General features: G+C 41.0%; 1 protein-coding gene across 2 annotated transcripts in view; it reads left to right on the top strand.

Moving 5' to 3' along the window:
* Positions 1–11,870, top strand: part of LOC124882821 (NXPE family member 3-like) — a 28,378-nt gene extending 16,508 nt beyond the window's left edge. For both annotated transcript variants that reach the window (XM_047389398.1, XM_047389397.1), the window contains 7 exons: positions 224–376; positions 1,025–1,459; positions 8,186–8,481; positions 10,117–10,187; positions 10,273–10,305; positions 10,596–10,790; positions 10,867–11,870. In XM_047389398.1, coding sequence (XP_047245354.1) covers positions 224–376; positions 1,025–1,459; positions 8,186–8,481; positions 10,117–10,187; positions 10,273–10,305; positions 10,596–10,790; positions 10,867–11,441 — 1,758 coding nt within the window. In that variant the 3' untranslated portion in view covers positions 11,442–11,870. The remainder of the gene's footprint in view (positions 1–223; positions 377–1,024; positions 1,460–8,185; positions 8,482–10,116; positions 10,188–10,272; positions 10,306–10,595; positions 10,791–10,866) is intronic.
* The last annotated feature ends 1,976 nt before the right edge of the window (positions 11,871–13,846 follow it).

Below are 13,846 nucleotides of genomic sequence, written 5' to 3' on the forward strand. Positions count from 1 at the left end.
TCTGTACATCGAATCTGTGTCATCTTCTGATTTGGTTATATTTCGACAACCTGAGTAAATTAATGATACATTAGTGTCTTTGGCAATACTTTGACTCTCTTGTCCTAAAGTTGGAACAAAATAAATGTTCAATTGTTTACTGGACATTAATTCCACTAGATGTTTGTTTTTTTTTTAAACCAAGGCTTCACTGCAAGTAACCTTTTACTTTTTATTTCAACAGCAGAGAAAGTCATCACTAGTAATGAGAGCTAGGACTTGTAGAGCTGTTTGCCCTCTGAAGTATGGCTCCATCGTCCTGTTCATTTTTTTTTGTGTCTTATTCATGTTGCTTCATAAAAGGAACATCGACTGGAGGTCATTTGACTTAACAAAGGTAAGCACTCCCCCCATCGGTTACAATAGATATTACTTTTCGGGCAAGGTTAGCAAAAGTAAAATTTTTGGTGACACGTTTTTGTTACTGGTCTGCCACCATACAACCCCCTACACAACAAACTGCAATGCACTTTTTACTACTGTGACTTCTTTCATTTACAATCACCATTAACTCCACACAGGAACATAAAGGCTAGCTTTCCTTTCACACATGCATCGATGGACGTTGATCGTCCAAATGACCATGTTGCCTGTTCACAACTGTTGATACTTTTGATAGATACTCTAGAATGCTTTGCTGTACCAACTCTGCCACATTCAGTTGCCATAAGCTTATGCCTGAATGGTGTATGCAGTTTTTCCTGTTCTTTGTTTAATGCAAAGTTATAGTAGAAAAAAAAAACTATAATTTAGACTCTTTTCTTTGTATTTTAGAAAGACCCTATCCATGTATACTTTTATTATTTATTGTGTCAAACTACTAATAACCTTGATTGCATGGCTGCCACTTGGGTCATTGGTATATTCTAAAGAAAACTATGTATGCCTGCAATACAAAAGAGATTGAAAAGTGGCTCTTACCTATTTCAACCCTAGTGAAAATATTTGTTTTACTTAAACTGTAACACTCTCTTTGTTCTTTCAGAATAAAGTCAGTGCCACTGTTAATCTGAAGCTTTCCACCGAGTCTCCCAAGCCAAGCAGCACCTGCTCCTTCGATTCACTATCACCTGAAGAGGTTCTTGTCTTACACTCCCTAAAAGATGTTATTTTTTGGCCTGAAACCCCATCTTTAAAATCCAATTTTTCCCTAAAAGACACCAGTGATCCTGCTCATAGCACTTATACCATTCTTCCACGGAATGGTGGGGGACGTTGGCAAGTAGGGGATGAGCTGAGGGTTTTGATAAGAATCTGTGACTTTCATGGTCGCCCCAAAAAGTCTGGAGGGGATGTTATATTTGCTCGACTGCACAACCCTACTTTTTTTGCAGGGGTGGCAGGGCATGTGGTGGATCATCACAATGGTTCCTACTCTGCAGTATTCTCTTTACTCTGGGAAGGAAATGCACAAGTTGAGGTAATGCACACCCTTATAGAAATCATGGCCTTAATCTTTCTTCCTACTATCAAGGGTAACTGAAAACACCTTGGCTTACAGTTACATAAACTCAGTCTTCATTAGCCATTCAGTATTTGCTAGGGTTGTAAGAAGACAACCTCCTTTTTACCCTCCTGTTTTATTTTTATATACAGTACAGACCAAACGTTTGGACATACCTTCTCATTCAAAGAGTTGTCTTTATTTACATGACTATGAATATTGTAGCTTCACACTGAAGGCATCAAAACTATGAATTAGCACATGTGGAATTATATACTGAACAAAAAAGTGTGAAACAACTGAAAATATGTCTTATATTCTAGGTTCTACAAAGTAGCCACCTTTTGCTTTGATAACTGCTACGCACACTCTTGGCATTCTGTTGATGAGCTTCAAGAGGTAGTCACATGAAATGGTTTCACTTCACAGGTGTGCCCTGTCAGGTTTAATAAGTGGGATTTCAAGCCTTATAAATGGGGTTGGGACCATCAGTTCTGTTGTGCAGGAGGTGGATACAGTACACAGCTGATAGCCCTACTGAATAGACTTTTAGAATTTGTATTATAGCAAGAAAAAAGCAGCTAAGTAAAGAAAACGGAGTGGCCATCATTACTTGAAATCATTACAAGAAATGAAGGTCAGTCAGTCCGAACAATTGGGAAAACTTTGAAAGTGTCCCCAAGTGCAGTCGCAAAAACCATCAAGCGCTACAAAGAAACTGGCTCACATGAGGACCGCCCCAGGAAAGGAAGACCAAGAGTCACCTCTGCTGCGGACAATAAGTTCATCCGAGTCATCAGCGTCAGAAATTGCATGTTAACAGCAGCTCAGATTAGAGAACAGGTCAATGCCACACAGAGTTCTAGCAGCAGACACATCTCTAGAACAACTGTTAAGAGGAGTCTGTGTGAAACAGGCCTTCATGGTAAAATAGCTGCTAGGAAACCACCGCTGAGGACAGGCAATAAGCAGAAGAGACTTGTTTGGGCTAAAGAACACAAGGAATGGACATTAGATCAGTGGAAATCTTTGCTTCTTCTCACTTCTCAGTAACTATGCTTTCTGGCTGATGTTTTAGTCACTTTTTAATTTCGGTGGTGCTTTCACACTCATGGTAGCATGAGAGGGACTCTACAACCCATACAAGTGGCTCAGGTAGTGTAGCTCATCCAGGATGGCACATCAATGCGGGCTGTGGCAAGAAGGTTTGCTCTGTCTGTCAGCGTAGTGTCCAGAGCCTGGAAGCGCTACCAGGAGACAGGCCAGTACACCAGGAGACGTGGAGGAGGCCGTAGGAGGGCAACAACCCAGCAGCAGGTCCGCTACCTCCGCCTTTGTGCAAGGAGGAACAGGAGGAGCACTGCCAGAGCCCTGCAAAATGACCTCCAGCAGGCCACAAATGTGCATGGGTCTGCACAAACGGTTAGAAACCGACTCCATGAGGATGGTATGAGGGCCCGACATCCACAAATAGTTGTGCTCACAGCCCAACACCGTGCAGGACGTTGGCAGAACACTAGGATTGGCAAATTCGCCACTGGCGCCTTGTGCTCTTCATAGATGAAAGCAGGTTCACACTGAGACAGACGTGACAGAGTCTGGAGACACTGTGGAGAGCGATCTGCTGCCTGCAACATTCTTCAGCATGACCGGTTTGGCAGCAGGTCAGTAATGGTGTGGGGTGGCATTTCTTTGGAGGGCCACACAGCCCTCCATGTGCTCGCCAGAGGTAGCCTGACTGCCATAAGGTACCGAGATGAGATCCTGAGACCCCTTGTGAGACCATATGCTGGTGCGGTTGGCCCTGGGTTCCTCCTAATGCAGGACAATGTTAGACCTCATGTGGCTGGAGTGTGTCAGCAGCTCCTGCAAGATGAAGACATTGAAGCTGTGGACTGGCCTGCCCATTCTCCAGGCCTGAATCCGATTAAGCACATCTGGGACACCATGTCTCGCTCCATCCACCAAAGTCATGTTGCACCACAGACTGTCCAGGAGTTGGCGGATGCTTTAGTCCAGGTCTGGGAGGAGATCCCTCAGGAGACTATCTGCCATCTCATCAGGAACATTCCCAGGCGTTGTAGGGAGGTCATACCTCATCAGCCTCATTTCGACTTGTTTTAAGGACATTATATCAAAGTTGGATTAGCCTGTTGTGTGTTTTTTCACATCCAAATCCAGGCCTCCATTGGTTAATAAATTTGATTTCCATTGATAATTTTTGTGTGATTTATTTATATATATATATATATATATATATATATATATATATATATATATATATATATATATATATATATATATATATATATATATATATATATATATATATATATATATATATATATATATATATATATATATATATATATATATATATATATATATATATATATATATATATACAGTACAGACCAAAAGTTTGGACACACCTTCTTATTCAAAGAGTTGTCTTTATTTACATGACTATGAATATTGTAGCTTCACACTGAAGGCATCAAAACTATGAATTAACACATGTGGAATTATATACTGAACAAAAAAGTGTGAAACAACTGAAAATATGTCTTGTATTCTAGGTGTCACGATGTGGTTTTGGATCGGACCAAAGTAAGGTCAAAAAACATAGCAAAATCACTGCAGGTTTTCCATGGCAAGGCGTGGCAAAAAAACAAAACATAATCATGGACGAGAACGAGGTGTGACAAACACAAGGAACTAGCCCTGAACAAAGACACAAAACCAACTTATACAGGTCCTTCTCAAAATATTAGCATATTGTGATGAAGTTCATTATTTTCCATAATGTCATGATGAAAATTTAACATTCATATATTTTAGATTCATTGCACACTAACTGAAATATTTCAGGTCTTTTATTGTCTTAATACGGATGATTTTGGCATACAGCTCATGAAAACCCAAAATTCCTATCTCACACAATTTGCATATTTCATCCGACCAATAAAAGAAAAGTGTTTTTAATACAAAAAACGTCAACCTTCAAATAATCAAGTACAGTTATGCACTCAATACTTGGTCAGGAATCCTTATGCAGAAATGACTGCTTCAATGCGGCGTGGCATGGAGGCAATCAGCCTGTGGCACTGCTGAGGGCTTACGGAGGCCCAGGATGCTTCGATAGCGGCCTTTAGCTCATCCAGAGTGTTGGGTCTTGAGTCTCTCAACGTTCTCTTCACAATATCCCACAGATTCTCTATGGGGTTCAGGTCAGGAAAGTTGGCAGGCCAATTGAGCACAGTGATACCATGGTCAGTAAACGATTTACCAGTGGTTTTGGCACTGTGAGCAGGTGCCAGGTCGTGCTGAAAAATGAAATCTTCATCTCCATAAAACTTTTCAGCAGATGGAACCATGAAGTGCTCCAAAATCTCCTGGTAGCTAGCTGCATTGACCATGCCCTTGATAAAACACAGTGGACCAACACCAGCAACAGACACGGCACCCCAGACCATCACTGACTGTGGGTACTTGACACTGGACTTCTGGCATTTTTGCATTTCCTTCTCCCCAGTATTCCTCCAGACTCTGGCACCTTGATTTCCGAATGACATGCAGAATTTGCTTTCATCCGAAAAAAGTACTTTGGACCACTGAGCAACAGTCCAGTGCTGCTTCTCTGTAGCCCAGGTCAGGCGCTTCCGCCGCTGTTTCTGGTTCAAAAGTGGCTTGACCTGGGGAATGCGGCACCTGTAGCCCATTTCCTGCACACGCCTGTGCACGGTGGCTCTGGATGTTTCTACTCCAGACTCAGTCCACTGCTTCCGCAGGTCCCCCAAGGTCTAGAATCGGCCCTTCTCCACAATCTTCCTCAGGGTCCGGTCGCCTCTTCTCGTTGTGCAGCGTTTTCTGCCACACTTTTTCCTTCCCACAGACTTCCCACTGAGGTGCCTTGATACAGCACTCTGGGAACAGCCTATTCGTTCAGAAATTTCTTTCTGTGTCTTACCCTCTTGCTTGAGGGTGTCAATAGTGGCCTTCTGGACAGCAGTCAGGTCGGCAGTCTTACCCATGATTGGGGTTTTGAGTGATGAACCAGGCTGGGAGTTTTAAAGGCCCCAGGAATCTTTTGCAGGTGTTTAGAGTTAACTCGTTCATTCAGATTATTAGGTTCATAGCTCGTTTAGAGACCCTTTTAGTGATATGCTAATTTTGTGAAATAGGAATTTTGGGTTTTCATGAGCTGTATGCCAAAATCATCCGTATTAAGACAATAAAAGTGTCCAATGAATCTAAAATATATGAATGTTAAATTTTCATCATGACATTATGGAAAATAATGAACTTTATCACAATATGCTAATATTTTGAGAAGGACCTGTATACTGTGAGATAACAAAGGCAGATAATCAACGGAACAGGGAACAGTTGTGACAAGGAGGCAGGGAAGCAGAAGGAACAGGTGAAACAAATACAAAGGCTGAGGATGGGCAAAGTAACTAACGAACAATAAACAGAAACACAGACCAAGCAATCCTATAGACAAAGATAAATAATCAAATGGGGAATTAGAAAACTAGAATAATCATGGCTAAAGTAAACAGAGAAACTAGAGGGAACATAGGAACAACAATAACAACCTGAGAACAAACAAAGAACCCATAAAGAAAACCTGAATACAAAAGTAAACAAACCTAACCACACTGACTGAAATAACTGGAAAAGAAACAGAAAATAAACTAGTAAACAAGAAGAGTGCAAAGGAACAAATAAAACACAATTAACCACAAAGATACTAAAGAGAAATAAAACCAGAGAATCCAGGGAAGACCAAGAACTATAATAATTACAATAATAATAATAACAATAATAATAAACCATGCAAAGTAATAAGAAAACAACCATAAAAGAACTTAAGTTGTAAACACTAGAACGCAGAAGAGGGAGAAAAGAAAAACATGATACAAAAACCAAAATAGAAAAATCTAAGCAAAAGGTAAACAAACACAAAGCCACAAACAGAGTCCAAAAATGTCACTCCGTGACACTAGGTTCTTCAAAGTAGCCACCTTTTGCTTTGATTACTGCTCCACACACTTGGCATTCTGTTGATGAGCCTCAAGAGGTAGTCACCTGAAATGGTTTTCAGTTCACAGGTGTGCCCTGTCAGGTTTAATAAGTGGGATTTCAAGCCTTATAAATGGGGTTGGGACCATCAGTTGTGTTGTGCAGGAGGTGGATACAGTACACATCTGATAGTCCTGCTGAATAGACTGTTAGACTTTGTATTATGGCAAGAAAAAAGCAGCTAAGTAAAGAAAAACGAGTGGCCATCATTACTTTAAGAAATGAAGGTCAGTCAGTCTGAACAATTGGGAAAATTTTGAAAGTGTCCCAATGTGCAGTCGCAAAAACCATCAAGCGGTACAAAGAAAGTGGTTCACATGAGGACCGCCCCAGGAAAGGAAGACCAAGAGTCACCTCTGCTGCTGACGATAAGTTCATCCGAGTCACCCGCCTCAGAAATCGCAGGTTAAGAGCAGCTCAGATTAGAGAACAGGTCAATGCCACACAGAGTTCTAGCAGCAGACACATCTCTAGAACAACTGTTAAGAGGAGACTGTGTGAATCAGGCCATCATGGTAAAATAGCTGTTAGGAAACCACTGCTGAGGACAGGCAACAAGCAGAAGAGTCTTGTTTGAGCTAAAGAACACAAGGAATGGACATTAGACCAGCGGAAATCTGTGCTTTGGTCTGATGAGTCCAAGTTTGAGATCTTTGATACCAAAGATTTTCAGTTGTTTCACACTTTTTTGTTCAGTATATAATTCCACATGTGTTAATTCATAGTTTTGATGCCTTCAGTGTGAAGCTACAATATTCACAGTCATGAAAATAAAGAAAACTCTTTGAATGAGAAGGTGTGTCCAAACGTTTGGTCTGTACTGTACGTCCAGATTTTACAAGTCTGTATATAATGGTATGTGTATGCTTGTGTGATACCAGTGGGGTCTTGTTGCCAAAAAAACATAAAAAATTATAAATGTTTGAGTTTTCGCATGTAGAATAAAGAATGCATAAATCTCAAAGTTTGTTTTAAAGTATTTGTTCAGTGCAGACTAATCCAGTTAACATTTGATCAGTTTAGGTATTTTAGATTTTGAACTAAAATGATCAAAGCTCCGAAGGAGATACTAACATCAGCTATGTTAGCAGCTGTTCAGTTGGTTGCTGTATTCTCCCAGAGCTTCCAAATCGTATCTTCTATCACCTTTTTTCCTTTAATGTTTTAATTTAACAGTTTGTTATAGCCAAGCCGAGGTGACTGCTAATTGGAAAACTTCATAAACATTGATACAGCAAGGTTAAGTTAAAACGGTCAACTTTAATTTAAATGAACACACTGCAAACACATTTAACGTAAAAAGACACCATAAAGGCAGAATATGTTCAACACTAAATTGATTTTCCTCCCCTAGACTGTCCAGTCCGACAGCTTTTATTTATTACTACTTTTTTAATATTTTGCTTGCCTTGCCATATCTATTATAAATTTTGTTATTTTGTTTTCAGTTAACTGTTCAGGGGGATGGTTAACGCTTATTTCTAGAAGAAACACTACACACTTAATATTGTTACACTACAAGATATATGCTGTTACATCTTCTACATATTATAAAAGCTAAAATCATATTTACAGAGGTTTGTGTGAAGGTTTTCCATCTATTTCTTCCTACAGGTAACCCTAGTTCACCCCAGTGAAGCAATCACAGTGCTACAAAAATTAACCTTGGAGCAGCCTGAGAGAATCTATTTTGAAAGTCTCTTTCAGTCAGGCTCAGTCAGAGAAACTACCACTTGTAACATATGCCTTAATGTAAACCAGCAGAAGCTGTGCAACTACACTGACATTAGCACAGGTGAACCATGGTTCTGCTACAAGCCAAAGATATTAGATTGTAACACCAGGATCACCCACTCCAAAGGAGGATTCAGACAAAACCTAAAACCCATGGAAGAGGAGCTCTTTCAAAGGTACATGTCATGTTAATTTCATTGTGTTAATTAAATGCAAAACATTATGTCAAAATTATTTTATGACATTGCAACGTGAACACAAAACTAATACTTAAAGCTGCTGTAGGGAGTTCTGAGAAAACCGTGGACTTAGCCTGAGATTTGAACAAGCACACCTTACAGGTCCCTCCCTCTTGTGCTCTGCTGTGCTAAAGCCCTCCCTCCACAGCTTCTCCCGCACAGCTGAGCCTGCCGTGAACGCGCAGCTTGCTTTTCACCATCAATCTTCTTCTGTTTACCTGTCTTTGTTTTCCGAGCAGGTGCCACTGGAGAAAGTTTTCCTACATTAGGTTGTTTCTCGGAATTAGCTCAGCTGCAGCACACCAGCAATCTTTAGGCTGAACCACGATATGCATTGTGTGCGGTGGAAGGGTGTGTGCAGCGTGTACACAAGCGTGATTGACACTCCTATGACATTCCTCTTGGCTCTGATTAGTTATTTCTGACCGGGAGTGGTATATTTCTACAAATACCTATAGGACCACTGGGAGGAGCCGGAGGAGCTTGATTTTTCACATATCATCCGTTTCATATTCTACTGTCAGGACACAGTGACAGTTTTAATACATAAAACATTTATGTTTACAAAAGTTACCTACTGCAGCTTTAATGGATGATTTTGCCAGCTTTCAAGATTTGCAAAAATGTTGGCAACATTTAATAGAGTGTAACCATAATAAGGCTGAGCAAGAGCAATGTTCATTTTTTTGAAGGAAACCTTTTCTCAACATTTGTTTTATTTTTCCTAAACCTCCTGTCCTGCAACCAAACAAGATGGTGGAACTGGTTGTCTTTAATGTCAGTGGCAGATCTGTGCTACAATGTTTTCACTGGGATTTTACTCTTTTGCACAGTGGATTTCATTAAATTTATGGCACAACAGGCCATTTCTGGTTCTGGCACATTTGACATGTCATGACAGTTATAAAGAAAAAAATGACAATGACAGAGGGGAAAAGATGTAGACAACAATTGAATGAAATTAAAGAAATAATTATAAATTAATATTTAAGAAAGAAACTAAGGTATTTACTGCAGCCAGAACCATACAAGTTGCAAATATATTAGCCAAGGTCTTTGGTACTGTAAACTCCTTCAAAGTGTAAATTTTGTGTGCACATGTCCATGTATGTGCATCTATATTTGTTTGGAAATGTGCAAAGACATGAAGGCTAAGGTTGTCATGACACGCGAATCAGGATTGCAGACTCAGACAGAAACACCAGCAGGATGAGACAAGGGCCAAGATTCAGCAGTACCTCACAGGCTACTCCACCTACAGCATCCACCCAATATAAGTGACTTCAATATGTTTAAATGCAGCCAGATTCATGCAGCTAATGTCGTCTTCAAATATTGAGGATGTTTTTTTTGTTTTATGAATGCTGTTGCTTAATGTATAATTTTTTTTAGATTGCTTAGACAATGATTGCAGGGTAACAGTAAAAGTATGCACCAAGAGTAGATTTAAAAAAAGGTCTAATTGGCAATAATGTTAATAAGATCCATATGTTTCACAGGCATGCTAATTACTGCACTTGTGATTCTTCACTTTTACCATTTTCGTTTAATTGTTTATGTGCTTTGTTTTAGTGGCGTCAATATGAAAGTCTTCATTAAGGCTTCAGGACCTGCACACATTATTGTTTTGCCAAAACCAAAAGGTAAACCCCAGTTGTTCTGCTACATAAAGAGGTCTATGATTATAATACACAGCAAGTTATATTCTTTTTTTTCTTCTTCTCCTAGTTCTGAATGTAACGATCCCTATTTATAGTTCAGGTAAAGTTTCTTTGTTTTTGGAATAACAGATTTTGTTGTTGCTCTAGCTCTCCTGATAATAAATGTAATATCCAGGCTACAAACTAGAATAGCCCACAAGAAATTGACTGTCTTCACTAAAACCATATGACTAAGATTTTAAAGACATGACTCAAATGGCAAGCTGGCTTTGAAAAGTGTTAGAAGATGAGATTTGTCAAAAGCGTTGTTACTAGAAGGGGAATGACTTGGCAGGATGGTCAAATATTTATCACCTTTATTTTTTTTTTATCTTGGATTGGACCCTTCAGTTCAAAAAAGAAGTGCTGTCAAGACCAGACCCTCTGGTTATTACAACCAGAGTGCATGGCGTGCACTAGATGGCACCACAGTTCATCAGTTTAACTCAACAGCAATCAGCCAGTGTCTGAAAGGCATAACCATTCACATCTATGGGGACTCCACTGTTAGGCAGTGGTATGAATATTTAACCAACTCCTTACCAGGTATCTGCCCAGCAAGATTCTTCACAAAAGTTAAAACTGGTTCTTTTTGCAATTTAATGTGTTCTGTCATTTTTAGATCTCAAGGAGTTTGACCTGCAAAGCTCAAGGAAAACTGGACCTTTGATGGCTCTGGATTATTTGAACAAAATTTTAGTGACATTTCATAGCCATGGTCCTCCCATCCGTTTTGGTAGCATGCCTGTCAGCCAGCTACATCATATAGCCAACGAACTGGACCGTGTGGCTGGGGACACCAGTACTGTTGTGGTTATTGGTATCTGGTCTCACTTCAGTACTTTCCCCATAGAGGTATACATCAGACGTCTGCTGAACATTCGGAAAGCAGTGGTCAGACTCTTGACAAGAGCTCCAGGTACACTGGTTGTCATCAGAACTGCAAACCCCAAAGAGATGACGCTCTATGAGAGTTTGACCAACAGTGACTGGTTTTCACTACAGCGTGATAAGGTACTAAGGGCGATATTTAAAGGAGCGAATGTCCGACTAGTAGATGCTTGGGAGATGACCCTGGCCCATCACCTTCCACACAAACTCCATCCAGAGCCTGACATAATTAAGAATATGATTGATGTTGTTTTATCCTACATATGTCCTCTATCTAAGATTTTAAAAGATCCCACAGAAAGTTAGAAGTGGATTTTAGGCAACAGAAATTAGCATTAGGACAATGGGCAACGACTGGTAAATGGTTGTGCTAGGTTTGGGTCGAATAGGTTTGCAGTCACTATAATACAGCAGCAGTTAAAGTAATCTCAACTTGAACTGTCCATTTTTTTTTTTTTACTGAGAATTTCTTCCCTATTGAGTGTTTTAAAGGTATGTAAAGTTATATTTTTTTAGTTCAGTTACCTGTAGCAAAGAGTTGTTTTTTTTATCAATGATTTTATAGAAATCATTATAGTCAGATGAGTGGCCCTATTTTGGCTCATTTAAGTCAAACTGGTCTCACTCCATTTGAAATAGTACATGGCAGACCTTTTCCATTGCCATCAGAAATGGATGACATAGGAAAAGCACAGCAGGAAACATCATTAGCTGAATGGATGAATAAGATGTTACAAACAAAAGAAGTACAGTTGTCCAGTAGTCTGCCAGTAAATTCTGCTCCGATTTCACAGGAGAACCTGAGGCCTGGGGACCTGGTCCTGATTAAGACACTTCACAGAAAGGACTGGAGCACCCCCTGCTGGAGAGGGCCATACCGTGTTCTTCTGACCACACCAACAGCTCTGAAAATCGCAGAGAGACCATCGTGGATCCACAAGAGCCACTGTAAGCTAATATCACCGTTACAGGAGCCAAACCAACCGACGGGGTAACAGGGGAATGACCGGGTACAAAGGGGTTTGATCCATATGGTCTAACATCTCAAACCGGCGAAGAAAACAACTGACCTGTGCCCAATTTAGCATGGCTTTCTGTGACGTGTGGACAGGACTGATAAGCCTGAGCTTAAACCTGGTAGCAGGGCTCTTTCTCTGTTTAAGACAGGATCCACAGGATGTAACATCACACGAGAAGAGATGGACAAGATGAACACTGGACCCACAAAGCAGATGATTATGATGACATGTTGTAAATTAATATATCTTCAATGCCTGAGTGTATTCATACTTGTACTTCATAAAATGACCTTATAGCAGAAAATCGAAAGAAGTTGCTGTTTAAGTGAAATGAGAAAAAGTGCAATGATGATATGAACAAGGCTTGTTTTAATTCTTTTATTTTTATTATTATTACATTTTGTTTCTTTGCTTTATTATATTGTTTCACTCTGCCATGATTGGTGGTTGCCTAGGGCGGAAGAACCGTGTAAGTGTTTCCCACAAAATAATCTGTTTTCCATCCTGTGGGTTTGTGCTTACACAGAGTGTTTCATTTTACATGTATTTACTCATGACTTCTTCGTGATAAAACAGGGGGGAACTGTTAGGGTTTTTATAACTTTTTATATTGTTTATCACTTGTGTCTGCTCTAATTGCTTTCTTCCCCCACATGTCATAGACAAAGAGATAAGAGAGAAGGGTGAGTTATGCTATTATCAGCAACATCTAGGGACTGGCACCAATCCTCACTCCTTTCTCTAAAATCAAGACACGTGAACCCTAACCTTTCTGACCCCACACACACACACACACCCACCTTGAATGTTGTTTGAACGGTGTGTGAGCAAGCATGTATAAATAAAGAGGGAGGAGTGTTAATACTTTGTAGTTTTGCACTGCAGAGTGTGACCTACCCTTGCCGCAAGTATAACTGACTGTGTTGTTTCCTTACCTCTGCGTTGACTAAATAATACCTATCACACGCCTCTTCAACATTGCGTGGCGGACGGTGACAGTGCCTTTGGATTGGCAGACTGGGGTGGTGGTCCCCCTTCATAAGAAGGGTGACCGGAGGGTGTGTTCCAACTACAGGGGGATCACACTCCTCAGCCTCCCTGGTAAGGCCTACGCCAGGGTATTGGAGAGGAGAGTCCGGCCGATAGTCGAACCCCGGCTTCAGGAGGAGCAGTGTGGTTTTCGTCCCGGCCATGGGACACTGGACCAGCTCTATACCCTCTACAGGGTACTCGAGGGTTCATGGGAGTTTGCCCAACCGGTCCACATGTGTTTTGTGGACCTGGAGAAAGCATTCAACTGTGTCCCTCGTGATGCCCTGTGGGGGGTGTTCCAGGAGTATTGAATCGGTGGCTCTTTACTAAGGGCCATCCGGTCTGTGTACAAGCGGAGCAGGTGTTTGGTCCGCATTGCCGGCACTAAGTCGGACCTGTTCCCGGTGCATGTTGGACTCCGGCAGGGCTGCCCTTTGTCACCGGTCCTGTTCATAACTTTTATGGACAGGATTTCTAGGCACAGCCAAGGGCCGGAGGGGGTCTGGTTTCGGGACCAGAGGATTTCGTCTCTTCTTTTTGCAGATGACGTGGTCCTGCTGGCCCCATCTAGCCAAGACCTACAGCATGCACTGGGGCGGTTCGCAGCCGAGTGTGAAGCGGCTGGGATGAAGATTAGCTCCTCCAAGTCCGAGGCCATGG

The sequence above is a fragment of the Girardinichthys multiradiatus genome, chromosome 17 (assembly GCF_021462225.1).
Source record: "Girardinichthys multiradiatus isolate DD_20200921_A chromosome 17, DD_fGirMul_XY1, whole genome shotgun sequence".
NCBI classification, from domain to species: domain Eukaryota; kingdom Metazoa; phylum Chordata; class Actinopteri; order Cyprinodontiformes; family Goodeidae; genus Girardinichthys; species Girardinichthys multiradiatus.